General features: G+C 40.4%; 1 protein-coding gene across 15 annotated transcripts in view; it reads right to left on the reverse strand.

Moving 5' to 3' along the window:
* Positions 1 to 16,330, reverse strand: part of LOC133777341 (zinc finger protein 717-like) — a 100,060-nt gene that overhangs the window by 79,795 nt on the left and 3,935 nt on the right. Inside the window, exon 1 of one of the 15 annotated variants that reach the window (XM_062216872.1) lies at positions 14,905 to 15,120. The exons of the other annotated variants lie outside the window; for them this stretch is intronic. Within the exon in view, the coding sequence (XP_062072856.1) occupies positions 14,905 to 14,931 (27 nt within the window). The 5' untranslated portion in view covers positions 14,932 to 15,120. Of the gene's footprint in view, positions 1 to 14,904; positions 15,121 to 16,330 lie in introns of those variants that run through there. 15 annotated transcript variants of the gene reach the window in all.

The raw sequence follows: 16,330 nt of genomic DNA on the forward strand, positions 1-16,330 counted from the left end.
TGTCAATGGTCATTGCACAGTAGGTTGAAAGGGGGACAAAATTCACTCTGGAATGAGCAATGTTCAGAAGAATGTAGAAGTATTCAGGGAAAAAGACAAGAAACCATCAGGGAAGCTATGAAGGGATTGAACAGAGAATTTCCAGGAAAACACTATACACAGTCAATGCAATTATGGCAGAGAAAAAAATATTTTAAAAGAGACAGTAGGCATTTAACTTAGTGTTTATGATGCCAGCTCAGATACTCTATCTCTGCATCAAATTTCCAAAGTTGGATTTCAGTGCCAGCTCCAGTTTCCAGCTCTCAGCTAATGCAGAACAGGGGAAGCAAGGTGATGCCAACCAAGAGGAAGGCCTAGATTCCATTCCTGACTCTTGGCTTCAGTTGTGCCCCACCCCTGCTTGATATAATTATTTAGGCAGTAAATAAGTGCATGGGAGTTTCTAGCTTTCTCTCACTGCATCAACTTCTTTCTCTATCAAGCTCATAAATACTTTTAAATAAGGGAGGAGATTCAAGAAAAAGTAGAAAGTAGCTTTTGCTTTTTCTATAATTATTCTACTCATAAACACTTAAAGAACTGAAATAACATTATAACAAATTAAAGTAAAATCAATGGAATTATTTACCCAAGAACAAACCTTGAGAAATTCTGCAGTATAATCTGCATTTGTGACTGAGGGAAATGCATAGAGATTTGTTTGAGAACCTGCAGTAGGCACCAGCATTGTGGTGCAGCAGGTAAGCCTGCACCCTCCACCTGCAATTCAGACATCCCATGTAGACCGACAATTTGATTCCTGGGTGCTCCACTTCCAATTGAGTTCCCTGCTAAAGTGCCTGAAAGAGTAGTGAAAGATGGCCTGAGTATTTGGGCCACTTCCATGGTTGTGGGAGACCCAGATAGAGTTCCAGGCTCCTGGCTTTGGCCTGGCCAACTATTGTGGCCATTTGGTGAATGAACCAGTAGATGGAAGATATCTCTTTCTCACTACTCATCCTGCCCTATCTCTATTTGCCTTTCAAATAAATAAATAAATAAATAAATCTTCGGGCCGGTGCTGTGATGCAGTGGGTTAACACCCTGGCGTAAAGTGCTGACATCCCATATGGGTGCCATTTCTAGACCCAGCTGCTCCACTTCTCATTTAGCTCTCTGCTATGGACTGGGAAAGCATTAGAAGTGGCCCAAGTCTTTGGGCCCTTGAACCCACATGGGAGACCCAGAAGAAGCTCCTGGCTCCTGGCTTCGGTTCGGCGCAGCTCCAGGCACTGGCCAACCAGAGAGTGAACCAGCAGATGAAGATCTCGCCTCTCTCCCTCTCTGCCTCTCTCTCTCTGTAACTCTTTCAAATAAATAAATTTTTAAATAAAATCTTAAAACATAAAAGAACCTGCAATAGATTTTTTTCCTCACCCAGCCTTTATGCTATCTCTGAATCAAGTTCAGCTCCACAAATTATTAAGGACTGCATTACTGATTAGTGTTTTAGCACTAGCTAACTCTTAGCCTTCCAGAATGTTCAGTGTTTATTTCCAGGGTAGTACTGAAACACTGCCCACTATATCATCTATATAAGAATAAAGACTGTATTGGACATCATGACTCCCAAATTTAGAATATTATCCTTGAAGCTTCATTTGAAAATATAAATAATATATATTTTGCTATGGCAACAGAAAGATGAGAGACCAAATTGCCTTATCTTAGATTACTGCAATGCTTGATAGTCATGAAAAATTCATCATTCATCTTGTTTTTTATATATTCCCTGAGAATAAATTTTATCTTTATTTTTCCATTTTCATTCATAAATTATTATAAGTCTAAAAAGAAAACTGACAGCAAGCTGTGGAATAATTAAGAAAACCACTTACAGGGGTCAGTGGGTTAAAGCCACAGTCCTCAGAGCCAGCATCCCATATGAGTGCCAGTTTGAGTCCTGGCTTCTCCACCTCAAATCCTGCTCCTGCTAACATGAGTGGGAAAGTACTGGAGGATGACTCAAGTGTGTGGACCCCTGCAACTATGTGGGAGACCCAGAAGAATCTCCTGCCTCTTGGCTTTAGATTGGCTCAGCTCTGACCATTGTGGCCTTTTGGGGAATGAACCAGCACATGGAAGACTCACTCTTTCTCTCTCTCACTCTCTTTCCCTAGCACTCTCTGTGTCTCTTTCAAATGTATAAAATAAATGTTTTAAAAAGTACACAATTCGCAGGTGATGTATTAATTTTCTTTGCTCTTTGAAATATTTGGAGGTGCCATGAATCATACCTGGAAGAAAACATGAATGAAGGCCGGCGCCGTGGCTTAACAGGCTAATCCTCCACCTTGCAGCACCGGCACACCGGGTTCTAGTCCCGGTTGGGGCACCGGATTCTATCCCGGTTGCCCCTCTTCCAGGCCAGCTCTCTGCTATGGCCCCGGAAGGCAGTGGGGGATGGCCCAAGTCCTTGGGCCCTGCACCCACATGGGAGACCAGGAGAAGCACCTGGCTCCTGGCTTCGGATCAGCAAGATGCGCCGGCCGCAGCAGCCATTGGAGGGTGAACCAACAGCAAAAAGGAAGACCTTTCTCTCTCTCTCTCTCTCTCTCTCTCTCTCTCTCACTATCCACTCTGCCTGTCAAAAAAAAAAAAGAAAACATGAATGAAAGTATTTAAAAGAAAATTTCTTAGCTTTCCTTCTACATTGCACTGTAGAAAAAGGAGTGATAGAATAAAGAAAATATGAATACATAAACAGAGAAAAATCTCAAATTCACCACAGAGGAAAAATCATTTAAACATGGAAATATATAGGCAAGTGCACCCACCTCTATTAAGTGGCATAGATTAAACATTAGTTATCATTGCTTTAATGAAAGCATTGCCAAAATTTTATTAAATGATAATGTAACAATAAAAAACAGTAACACTTTGTTATTGTTGATAAATTATGTTCAGTAAAATTTACACTAATGAAAATTATTTTAGGGACTGACACTGTGGCTTAGCAGGTAAAGCTGCTGCCTACGGTGTCGGCATCCCATATGGGCACTGGTTTAAATCCCAGCTGCTCTACCTCAGATCCAGCTCTCTGCTATGGCCTGGGAAAGCAGTAGAAGATGGCCCAAGTCCTTGGGACACTGCACCCACTTGGGAGACCTGGAAGAAGCTTCTGGTTTCTGCTTTGGATTGGTGTAGTTCTGGCCATCATGGCCAGTTGGAGAGTAAATCAGCAAATGGAAGACATCTCTCTGTCTTTCTCAGCAAATGGGATTGTCCCACAGTACCCAAACTTCCACAAATTTGGAAACTAAGTCTTGTATAGTTCTGTAACCTTGAAAGAGTAGTGCAAGGCAGGCTACACAATGCAGGAAAACAGAAATTTTACTGCAAGAACATACCATGAAACCCCAAAAATGCAACTGCCACATAGTGTAAGTCAGCCTGCACACACCTCACAAGGATTTCTCAGAGAATGCAGGGACATTTCACTAGCAATGTTAATGTACTTATCTTACAGACAGGTGAACAGTGACAGTGGTATAATTGATAGTCACCCAAACACATTTCATCCCAAATGGCCTGAACACTCAGCTCCATCCCATTGCCATTGGATCCCATTTTCATTTTCATTGCCATTTTCACCCCATTGGATGAAACAGACTTTCTTTCTTTTATTAAGAATTTTATTTATTTATTTGACAGGTAGAATTACAGACAGTGAGAGAGAGAGGCAGAGAGAAAGGTCTTCCTTCATTGGTTCACTCTCAAAATGGCCACCTCGGATGGAGCTGTGCTGATAAAAGCCAGGAGCCAGGTGATTCTTCCTGAGCCCCCACACAGGTGCAGGGGCCCAAGCACCTGGGCCATCTTCTACTGCTTTCCCAGGCCACAGAAGAGAGCTGGATGTGAAGAGGAGCTGCCAGAACTAGAACTGGCACCCATATGGGATGCCAGCACTGCAGACAGAGGATTAACTAGTGCACCACAGCGCCAGCCCTGGATGAGACTTTCTACAGAACCTTTGGAACTGTCTTCTGTACAACTGGAGACACATTGGTCTTCTTTCAGTGCACCAATTTGTGATAAAAATATCTTTAAAGTCTCAACCTTATTCACCCTTTCTCCAGCTCCAGAACTGAGGATGTGGCATTGGTGTCCCTTCCTGGGCCAGCCAAGATCTGCAGGGTTCACCTGAATGACATAACTTAACACCTCAGATCTATGACTGTCACGTATGCCACCAAGAGACAGACACCTGTCCTGCTCTCCAAGGTTCCTTTCACCCTCACACTAACATCCACAGACACAGAAACCAACCACACAGCTCTTGAGCATATGAGGAAAGCCCCAGGGTCAGGAATTCTGTGAAGATGGTGGGAGTAGTTTGAATGGCACATGCTGAGAAGGAGGCCAGAGATTTCCCATGGTCCAGACCTGCTGACATCATGGGCAGATGAGGCTAGATTCCCAGCTACCAATGCATGCCTCCATTAGGAAGCAATGAAAATGATCCATATATTTGCTAGAAAATCAGCCTCCTGGGACATGGAGGGGATACATCAGAACATGTCTAACCACATGAGATGCCCATATAATAATCAAGTCCTCATTAATGCTTGACATATTTGCAACTGAAAGAAACATACTATAAATGGAGAAATTCAAATGTGGAAAGACTTCTTGAGAATTGTATTTAAATTTATCATTTTTAAATCTCATAAGTAAAATATGGTTCTAAAAACCTCTCATATTTCTTGTTCTTTTTTTAAATTTTATCTATTTGAAAGACAGAGTTACAGAGAGAGGTAGAGCAAGGGAGAGGTCTTCCATCTGCTAGTACATTCCCCAAATTGCCACAACAAACAGAGCTGAACTGAACAAAATCCAGGAGCCAGGAGCTTATTGTGGGTCTCCCATAAAGCTGCAGGGGCCCATGGACTTGAGCCACCTTCTATTTCTTTCCCAAGCCATAGCAGAGAGCTGGATCAAAAGTGGAGCAGCTATGACTCAAATTGGTTTCATATGGGATGTCAGAGCTGCAGGCCAGGGCTTTAACCTGCTGCACCAAAGTACCACCACCACCACCCCCCCCCCCCCCCAATTATCATATACTCTTACAGATACTCAGGAAAAGACTTTTAGGATTCCTTTTAACTTAAAATATTCAAAGATGCTAATGTTCCTGAACAACCCATTTTTAATACATTAAAATGATGCTTGATCTTACCTACTAAAACAATATTTTGCCCATCAATGCATCATATTTCACAGTGAGGAAAATTATTTGAATACATTTGATGTATTAATATGGCTGGAAATTGGGGTGAGTGCCTTCTAAAACCTTCATGAACACTTAGAATTGCACTTCTTGGTAATTCTTTACCCAAAAGTTCCTGAAATTAATCTGTTAATCACTCCATTAAGTATTTAACAAAACATTATTTTTTGAGATCTGCACTTAATTTGTAGTTTCCCCCACAAATTAGGAAGAGAGCCAGATATACAGGTGCAAGGACCTCCTGCTTTTACTCCTTTTCCTGTATAAATTAGAATGGACATGAAATTATATTCAAGTTCTTGAGGATTTGAGTGGTAGTGTCATTGGGCACAGACTCTTGGCCCACAGCTATTGGTCAATTTTTTTTTAAAACATATATATATTTTTTTTATTTGACAGATAGAGTTGAACAGTGAGAGAGAGACAGAGAGAAAGGTCTTCTTTCCATTGGATTACCCCCTAAATGGTTGCTATGGCTGGAGCTATCTGATCCAAAGCCAAGAGCCAGGTGCTTCCTCCTGGTCTCCCATGCGGATGTAGGGGTCCAAGCACTTGAGCCAACCTCCACTGCCTTCCCAGGCCACAGCAGAAGCTGGACTGGAAGAAGAGCAACTGGGACTAGAACCCGACACCCATATGGGATGCTGGTGCTGCAGATGGAGGATTAACCAGGTGAGCCACGATGCTGGCCCCAATTTTTTCCATTTAAAATGTATGAATTGTGCTGTTCAAATTACTGTATGATCTCTGAGCTGTTAATTACCTTCCAGTGACTTTATTCTGCAAATCGAGGAAGGTCAGTCTTCTTTGTTTTTTATTTTTAAATATTTACAGGATTTCTTTATTTATTTATCTGAGAGGAAGAGTTATAGATAGGGAGAAGCAGAGACAGAGATGCCTTCATTCCATTGGTTCACTCCCAATTGGCCATAATGCCCAGATCTGGGCTGTACCTGCTATATCACAACAGCAATCTCAGTAAAGCTTTTTAAAAATCAGAAGGAAAATGTAAAATACATAAATTACAGTTGCCTGCATGTATACATTTCTGAAAAGTACATAATTTGATCCTATTGAAAAACTAAAATTTGTTTTTAAATTATATAATGAAAAAGGATAAAAAAGATGTTCCATCTTATGTCTCTATAGCATAAGATACACATCAACTTTCCCAGGTTCTATATGCATTTATGAACAAAGTTTCATAGGTGTAATCAGTAGAGTGGCTCCAATAAGTCTTAACCAGGGACTCAACTAAATTTAACAAGGCCACTCAATAGGAATTTTAGAATTCCAAAATATGTATCAGAAGAAAAATAAATACTTTACTTGGTACATTTCTTTTTAACTATACTGTTGTCTACATTTCCAATTGTCAGGTGTACTAAAACACAGATCCCAGATTAAAATAACCAAGATAGCCCAAGAAAAGGAAACTCAATGTCTTCATACACTAACATTTATTACCTCATATATAACTAATAAAAAGGTGATTATTCTAGGTATACCCCATTAGGTAGCCCAATTTTACCTGCTAAATCCAGTAAAAAGAAAATTGCACCTCATGATAGATTACTAAGATCATATTGCTATATGTCATCTACCATGTCCACTGAACCTTATACCTAATGTTAACAAATCAGATGCATCTCAATAGATAAATGATGTGTCTTAACCAAGTGTGGCAAATGTGTTTTGTTCAAAGTTTTTCAAAAAGCTCCTCAGTCTCAGTTTGCCTTCACCTTGAAATGATACTTCTTCTGAGGTATACAGGGGCACCTCATTGACTTTGCCATCAAACAGAATTTTTGCAAAAAAAATTAACCACACCCACCACTTATCAGGACCACAAGCATGCATCACATAGATGACAAGCTCCCTGAATGAGACGACTTGACACACTTCTCAAGTACATACAAGCCTAAAATCATCCTACTTGGGTTTTAGTGCAATGCATACCTTAATTGTCACCTTTGCTACAAATCAATCCAGCTTCTTTGGGCCTCCCTCTGATGAAAGGGGCTAATATCCATCAAAATAAACTCTAAGCACTGTCCTTGTGCTCTCAGTGACTTTTTCACTCTAGGCGCTCACAACCTTCTAAATTCTCTAGATCACCTGTGATGTCCATTAGTTCTCAAAGACTATGATGCAAGCAATTTTCCATCTTGTAACCTTGTTATTAACTGTGCTATACTATATGGGAAATTAACTTACACACCTTGTGCTTAGGATTCTCCAAATCATGTTGTCTGCTAGGACTTTGGCCATGAATATAGGACAGTAAAACCTGAGCACAGTTACTGAGGTCTCCTTAATAAAGGATGGACTGGGGCCAGCACTGTGGAGCACTGGTGTAATCCTCCACCTGCAGTGCTGGCATCCCATATGTGCACTAGTTCTAGTCCCCACTGGTCCTCTTCCCATCCAGCTCTCTGCAATAGCCTGGGAAAACAGCAGAAGATGGCCTTGGGCCCCTGCACCTAGGTGGGAGACCTGGAAGCTCCTGGCTCCTGGCTTCGGAACTGCCCATCTCCAGTTGTTGCATTCATTAAGGGAGTGAACCAGTGTATGGAAGACCTTTCTGTCTCTTCCTCTCAATGTCTGAACTGCACCTGTCAAATAAATAAATAAAATCTTAAAAAATCCATATAGGATGGACCAAAATGTGGCATACTCCATTTGGACTCCAGTACCTACTGTCTATGTCAGTGTGTCAGGGTAATGCAGTATGTCACCCTCTACCAAACAAGAAAAGCTATTCAAGTTCAGAGGACACCATTCTGCTGCCTGTTGACCTTATTACTGTTAGTCTGGATGCTTTCACCCATTGCAATCCAGAGACCCAATTTTCCCTTAGATATTAACATCAGCAAACATGGGAAAATATGCTAAGAAAAGCTTAAACTGAGAGTTATAACTATTTTAACAAAATTTCTCAGAACCCATCTAGTCCAAACCTTGGACAATTGGAAGCTGTTGTCCTTGGTCCACCCATAATCGAGATACATTCTAAATCCTTTAACTGCAAGCAGAGTATCATAGACATTAATGGTCCAAACTGATCCAGTTCCCTGCTAATGTGTCTGGGAAAGCAGCACAGGATGACTCAAATATTTGAGCTCCTGCTCCCATGTGAGAGACCTGGAAGAAGCCACTGGCTCCTGACATCAGTCCGGCCTAACCAGTCATTGAAGCCATTTGAGGAGTGAACAAATCAGAAGGAAGATCAATCTCTTCCTCTCTCACTTTATTGCACTGCCTTTCAAAGAACTGAAAAACTGGCAATGACTCATTATGTCATTAATTTAGTATATAATGCTGAGAAAATCAGAAGTATTTGTTAAAAATTGGTTACAATGTACTAGATTTATAATTTTTGAATGTATCTTTCCAATGTATAGTGTAGTCCTATGCTAACTTAGAGTATCAGAAATTTAAAATGTGCAAAGTTTTAAAAAATATTTATTGTGAGGCAGAGTTACAGATACAGAGAGGAAGAGAAAGAGAGAGAGGTCTTCTATCCACTGGTACACCCCTCAAGTGGCCACAATGGCTGGAGCTGAGCCAATCTGAAGCCAGGAATCAGAAGCTAGGAGTCAGAAGCTTCCTCCAGGTCACCCATGTGAATGTAGGGGCCCAAGCACTCAGGCCATATTCCACTGCTTTCCTAGGCCATTTGCAAAGAACTGGATTGGAAGTGCAGAAGCAGGAACTCAAACTGGTATCCACATGGGATGCTGGTGCTGCAGGTGGAGGCTTAATCTACTATGCCACATTGTGTTTCAGTGAAAGATTTTAGGAAGACATCTTTCATATAGATTAGGCTGCAATATTGTAAGGTAAGGTCTAGGTTTTCTTTTCCACACATCAGTATTCATCTTTTAGCAATTATAAATATTGAATATCATATATATATAGGTAACTGCAGATTTTGTTATTTTTTCTAATTCTCTTTTTAATGCCTGCTAATATGCCATCTTATGAAACATTATATTGATGTTACCTGTACACAACCGTAAGGCATTTCCACTGTAGAATGCGTTTATGTGTACAGGTAGTTTTGTTTGTGTGTATATGAATGCACAACTTTTGATGGAAATAGTACTGAAAGTAATACTGTAAGAAATCCTAACACTCATTTCAAAATTGCTGTCCTCCCCAGAACTGGCTGTCTATCAGGCAGACCACAGGGCCCCTTTTGCTTTTATGGGCTGAAATGTGCCTCCCTAAAACTCAAACACTGGAGTGCTACACCAACATGACTCTACCTGAAGAAAGTGCTTTTCAGCAGGTCAAATGATATATATTTCTGTCACATCAGGAGAAAGGCTTCTGGAAAAATCAAGGCTATTAGGACCTTGATCCTGTAGTTTCAACCTCCACAACTCTCAGAAGTAAAATTCCATGATATAACTCATATTATCTGTGGTATTTTTTAGCAAATTAATACATCCTCATTTCTGCCAGCATTTTCTGCAGTAATCTAGAAGGTCCCCATGATTAGCAGAGAAATATAGAAACTTTTAGTTTTAGATAAGCAAATATTTACTAACACAAAAAAGATCAAAGAAGCAACCTACTACCATCCTCTAGGACCCAGAAAAAAACAAGAATGAGTCAAGTTGCAGGGCAGTAGAAAAAAGTGAATAATGGCCTGGTGCCATGGCTCAATAGGCTAATCCTCTGCCTGTGGCAATGGCACACTGAATTCTAGTCCCGGTGGGGGCGCCGGATTCTGTCCTGGTTGCTCCGTTTCCAGTCCATCTTTCTGCTGTGGCCTGGGAGTGCAGTGGGGGATGGCCCAAGTCCTTGGGCCCTGCACCCACATGGAGACCAGGAGAAGCACCTGGCTACTTGCTTTGGATCAGCATGGTGCACCAGCCACAGCGCACCAGCCACAGCGCACCAGTGGCAGCAGCCATTGGGAGGTGAACCAATGGAAATAGAAGACCTTTCTCTCTTTCTCTCTCTGTCCACTCTGCCTGTTAAAAAAAAAAAAAAAAAGAAGAAGAAGAAGAAGAAGAAGAAAATAGTGAGTAATGAAAGATCACAGCAGAAATAAATAAGGAAGGGGCTGGTGCTGTGGTGCAATGGGTTAGAGCCTTGACCTGCTGTGCATGCATCCCATATGGTGCTATGAGACCCAGCTGCTCCACTTCCAGTTCACTTGCCTGCAAATGCACCTGGGAAATTGGTGGAAGATGGCCCATGTTCTTGGGTGCTGCCACCCACATGAGAAACTTGGAAAAAGTGTCTGACCTTTCAAATAAATAAATAAGTCCTAAAAAAAAAAAAAAAAAGACGCAGTGTTAGCACTGGAATAAGAACAGACACATAGTTCAATGGAAAAGAATAGGCAGCCAAAATAAACCTGCTTTTTGCACGCAACTCATATTTAACAAAGGAACTAAAATGAATAAGAGAAAGAAGAATCTCTTTACAAATGGTCTAGAGGACAGTGATTATCCATATGTAGATGCCTGAAAATATACCCCAACACTTCATACACTATGTAAAAGTCAACACAAGTGAATTGAAAATACAAATATAAAACCAAAAACTAAGTAAACATAGGGGAAAGTGTAAAGCATTGGCATAGACAACAGCTTTTGGGTAAGATTCCAAAAGCACAAGTAACAAAAATAAAAATATACAAATTTGAGTATATCAAACTAAGCACTTCTTCACAACAAAGTAATCATCAGAGTGAAGATACAATGAACGGAATGGCAGAAAACATTGAAAACTCTGAATATGACAAAAGATTGATATCCAAAACAAATATAGAACTGGAAGAACTCCTAACAATAAACAAAAAATACAGTTAAGATGAGCAATAATCTGAATAGATGCTTCTCATAAGAAGAAATCTAAATGGTCAAGACATATATGAACATGCCCAATGTCACTAGCCATTAGGAAAATGTAAATCAAAACCAATAGAAGACTCCATCTGTGGGAGAAGACAATGCTTGGGTTTTCATTTGTGCAACAAGTGGGTTTAGAGGACCCTGTTCACCACTAGAGGGCAGAGTCTACATGGAAGTAAGGAAACCTTAATGTTTTCCTAATGGGCTTGTTAAATTCTTGACCAGTGCCTATTACCTTTGCCACAAACTTTCCAGTCTCACTACTTTCCTTCTCCCTCTTCTCTGTGGCTTGCAAAAACAGTATACCTTCTATATACTGAGGATACTTTTGTTTTATTCCTTCTGTCTCATGGTGTTCCTCTAAGAAATCACAACCCTCAAAGTATTCCAAGGAGGCAGACGTGAGATGGGGAAGAGTCATGGCTTAGGTGAAGGTGTGAAGGTGAAACAAGATGACATCTACTGAATTTTACTTTCTTTTTATTTTTAAAAGATATATGTATTTATTTGAAAGTCAGAGTTACACAGAGAGAGGAGAGGCAGAGAGGGAGAGAGGTCTCCCATCCGATGGTTCTCTCCCCAATTGGCTGCAACAGCTGGAGCTCTGCCAATCCGAAGCCAGGAGCCAGGAGCTTCTTCTGGGTCTCCCACGTGGGTGCAGGGGCCCAAAGACTTAGGCCATATTCTATTGCTTTCCCATGCCACAGTAGAGAGCTGGATTGGAAGTTGAGCAGCCGGGACTAGAACTGGCACCCATATGGGATGCTGGAGCTTCAGGCCAGGGTGTTAACCCACTGAGCCAAAGTGCTGGCCCCTGAATTTTATTTTCTGCTTGGGGAATGGATTGAAGCTTATAGCAAGGATGGGAGCCATGTTAAATAACTTGCAATTCCATTTGTGTAAAAGAGAACAGATAAAAGAAAGGTGGGACCAGCTAAGGAAGAGAATTGGCCAGCCATGGATAAGAGATGACAAAAATAGAAGAATTGATGATTCTCAAATATTTGCCTTGTTTTGGAAGTAGAATGTTGGTGACACATTCTGAGATAAGCTTTAACAAAGGGGAAGCAAATTTTATTTAATTTTTCTCATATTGATTTTGAAGAACCTGTGATGGTCATAGTTGCATATAATGAGTTCTGTGTTCAGGATAAATGTAAATTCCTTTAACATAATAATAAGTAGGAAGTCATGAGGAGTAGATGAGTTTACCCAGGCACTACACATATTTGTAAAGTATAAGGACAAGCACTGCAATGGTAAACACCTGAGCAATATCCATATCTAATTTTAGGCAGAAGAAATGGCAAATGAACTAAAACAGAGTAATTGAAATGGTAGAGAAAAGCCAGGGAGATGAGAGGCGATGTATGGTGAAGGAGGCAGTGCTTGAGGAGGGAGCTAAGAAATGTGTCTGATGCTGCCTTCCAAACCCCTTTGTTCTCAATCCCTTTACTCCACTTCATGTTATAATTTTTAAATATTTATTTATTTGAAAGTTGGAGTTATGCAGAGAGAGAGAGAGGTATTCTATCTGTTGGGTCACTCCCCAAATGGCTGCAACAGCTGGGCCTGCACGGATCCAACACTGGAATCCAGGAGCTTCCTCCAGGTCCCCCATATGGGTGCAGGGACCCAAGGACTTGGGCCACCTTCCACTGATTTCCAAGCGCATAGCAGAGAGTTGAGCAGCCAGGACTCGAACCAGCACCCATGTGGGATGCCAGTACTGCAGGCAGCAATTTTACCCACTATGTCACAGTGCCGGCCCCTCTGCTTCACTTTCATAATACAATTTATTCTTAAGGAAACTGTATTTTACATTTTCCTGTTAGCATATTGTCATATTAACTCCTAAGAGAGAAGTGCCTTGTATTCTGTGCTTAGAAGAGGATTTGGCGCACAGTAGAACTTCAGTGAAGTGCTATGTGAATGACGTGCACTCAGTAAATGAGGAATTTAAAGCATATATTGCATGTAACCAACATAGATATCACTAATGACCTTGGGAAGACCAATTTCAGAGGAATAGTGGAGACAAAAATAAGACTCCAATAAGTTGAATAATAACAGGAAGAAAAGGAAGTGAGATGGATGCAAAACTACTGACTACTTTTTGAGGAATTAAATTCATAAAGGGGCTGACATTGCTGCAAAATGGGTTAAACTGCCACCTGTGATGCCACCATTCCATGTGAGTTCCAGTTTGAATTCAGGCTTATCCACTTCCAATTCAGCTCCCTGCTAATGCACCTGGGAAAGCAGATGATGGACCAAGGACTCAGTCCCTGCCTCTCATGTGGGGGACCTAAATGAAGCTCCTGACTTCAGCCTGCCCCAGCCACAATTGTAGCAAATCGTTGGGGTGTCAGCCAGCAGATGGTGTCATTCTTTCTGTAACTCCACCTTTCAAATAAACAAATAAATCTTTAATAAACAAATAAATAAACTGATTATAAAACACAAACTCAGTACCTTATCATCTTATTCTAAAAAGATAAAAAATGACAAATCCTAGAGATGATATTGGAAAAGAAAATCCTCACACATGGAGGGTGAAAACATGAATTAGTATAGGTGCTACAGAGAAAAGAATGATCATTCCTCAAAAAAGAAAAATAAATCTACAATTTGACAGAGTTATTTTGCTCTTGGCAATATATTAGAAGGAAATTATAAGGAAATGAAAAGAGTATATCAAAGAGACAGCAATTTTCCCATAGTCAGTATAACACAGTTCACTGCAGCCATGATTTGGGACCAACCTAGCTGTCCATGAATAAAAACATGGACAGGGCATCATTATTTAGACACAAAAAAGAATAAATAGTGTTACATTAACTGAAATAAGCCAGAAACAGAAACACAAATATCACATGTACCTGGTCACAGATGGAAGTGAAAAAAAAAAAATGCATCTGAATAGAGAATTGTTCTTGTCAGAGAAGGGTAGAAGCTAGGGATAGAGGAAGATTGGATGACAGGTGCCAAACTACAGTGATTCACAAGTAACTGCTGGTGTTCCATAAAATCATTAGATGACAATAATATACCATATTAGGTCCTTTGTAAAGAACTGAAGAGGAGTTGGTAGCCTCAAATCATGAAGAAGAAACAGAAACAGTAGTTGCTTAGCATAATCAGTTTCATCTAATCAAATAGTGCTGTATACCCTATAATAATAAATGACTAGTACACATTAAAATCAAAAATTGTTTCAATAACATTTTAAAAATCAAAAGCATTCCATTATACTAACAATGAGCTATTTGAAAATGAAATTAGGAAAACACTTCCATACTTAACAGCATAAAAATGGGAACAAATATCCTCCAGCACTAGCACTGATTAATCATATACACAGCTCAAAAATCAATATGTCATGGCAGGTGCTGTGGCGCAGCAGGTTAACGCCCTGGCCTGGAGCGCCGGCAACCCATATGGGCACCGGTTCTAGTCCCGGCTGCTCCTCTATGATTCAATTCTGCTGTGGTCTGGGATAGCAGTGGAAAGTGGCCCAAGTCCTTGGGCCCCTGCACCCTTGCGGGAAACCTAGAAGAAGCTCCTGGCTCCTGGCTTCAGATGGGCACAGCTCCAGCCACTGTGGCCATCTATGGAGTGAACCAGTGAATATAAGACCTCTCTCTGTCTCTATCACTCTCTGTATCTCTGTCTTTCAAATAAATAAAATAAAACTTTAAAAAAAAAAACAATTAATCAATATGGTCTTTCAACTTGAAATTTCTGAGAAGCCCTTACATGGTTTACAACCAGCAATGCCAGCATCCCATGAGCACCAATTCAAGTCCCAGCTGCTTCATTTCAAATCAGTCCCTTATTAATATGCCAGGGAAAGGAAGCAGAAGATGGGCCAAAAGTTGGGTTCCTGCCACTCACATGGGATTCTAAGAGTTCCAGGCTTTTGGCTTCAATCTGGTCCTGTCTGGCCACTGCAACCATTGGGGGAGGTTTAAAGCAGATCTCTCCCTTTCTCTCTTTCTCTCTCTGCCTTTCAAATTCACAAAGTAAGCCTTTTTAAAACATATTTTAAAAAGTATTTCAAAAGAAAGATAGGAGAAACTTCATTTATCAAAGCAAGGGGAACATAAGACAAATAGTAGGACTCCTAATTTCAAAAATATACAAAAATATTAAAAAAGGGAGAGAAAGATCCAACATGGGAAGTGGGATACACAGCAGACTCATAGGATGGCAGATGTCCTAAACAACACTCCGGCCTCAGAATCAGCCCTCAAGGCATTCAGATCTGGCTGAAGAGCCCATGAGAGTATAGCAGGCATGGAAAGCCAAGATATCATGGAAAAAAAAAAAAAAGACCTAAATGAATGATCTCTGTGAGTGAGATCCCAGTGGAAAGAACGGGGCCATCAAAGAAGGAGGTACCCTTCTCCGAAGGGAGGAGAGAACTTCCACTTTGACTATGACCCTATCGGAATAAGATCGAAGTCAGCGAACTCTAAAGGCTTCCATAGCCCTGGCAACTCATGACTAGAGCCTAGAGAGATTACTGACGCCATGAACAGGAGTGTCAAATTGTTAAATCAGCAACAGGAGTCACTGTGTACTTACACCCCATGTGGGATCTGTCCCTAATGTGTCGTCTAAAGCGAAGTGATGCTATAACTAGTACTGAAACAGTATTTTTATACTTTGCGTTTCTGTGTGGGCACAAACTGATGAGGTCTTTACTAATTATATACTGAATTGATCTTCTGTATATAAAGAGAATTGGAAATGAAAAAAAAAACAACCTGGTGTTAAAATGGAAATGGCATAGAAAATTAATTAATTTGAAAAAAAATTATGTAGGATCTCTGTCTTTAATGTGCTGTACATTGCTATTTAATGCTATAATTAGTAATCCAATGGTAGTTTTTTCACTTTGTGTTGCTATATGGGCAAAATGTTGAAATCTTTACCTAATATATACTAAACTGATCTTCTGTATACAAAGAGAATTGAAAATGAATCTTTACATGAATGGAAGGGGAAAGGGAGCGGGAAGGGGGAGGATTGCGGGCGGGAGGGAAGTTATGGGAGGGGGGAAGCCACTGTAACCCATGGGCTATACTTTGGAAATTTATATTCATTAAATAAAAGTTAAAAAATAAATAAATAAATAAATAACTTAAAAAAAAATACATACACTAAAGAAAAAGTTAAT

The sequence above is a fragment of the Lepus europaeus genome, chromosome 18, assembly GCF_033115175.1.
Source record: "Lepus europaeus isolate LE1 chromosome 18, mLepTim1.pri, whole genome shotgun sequence".
Taxonomy (NCBI): domain Eukaryota; kingdom Metazoa; phylum Chordata; class Mammalia; order Lagomorpha; family Leporidae; genus Lepus; species Lepus europaeus.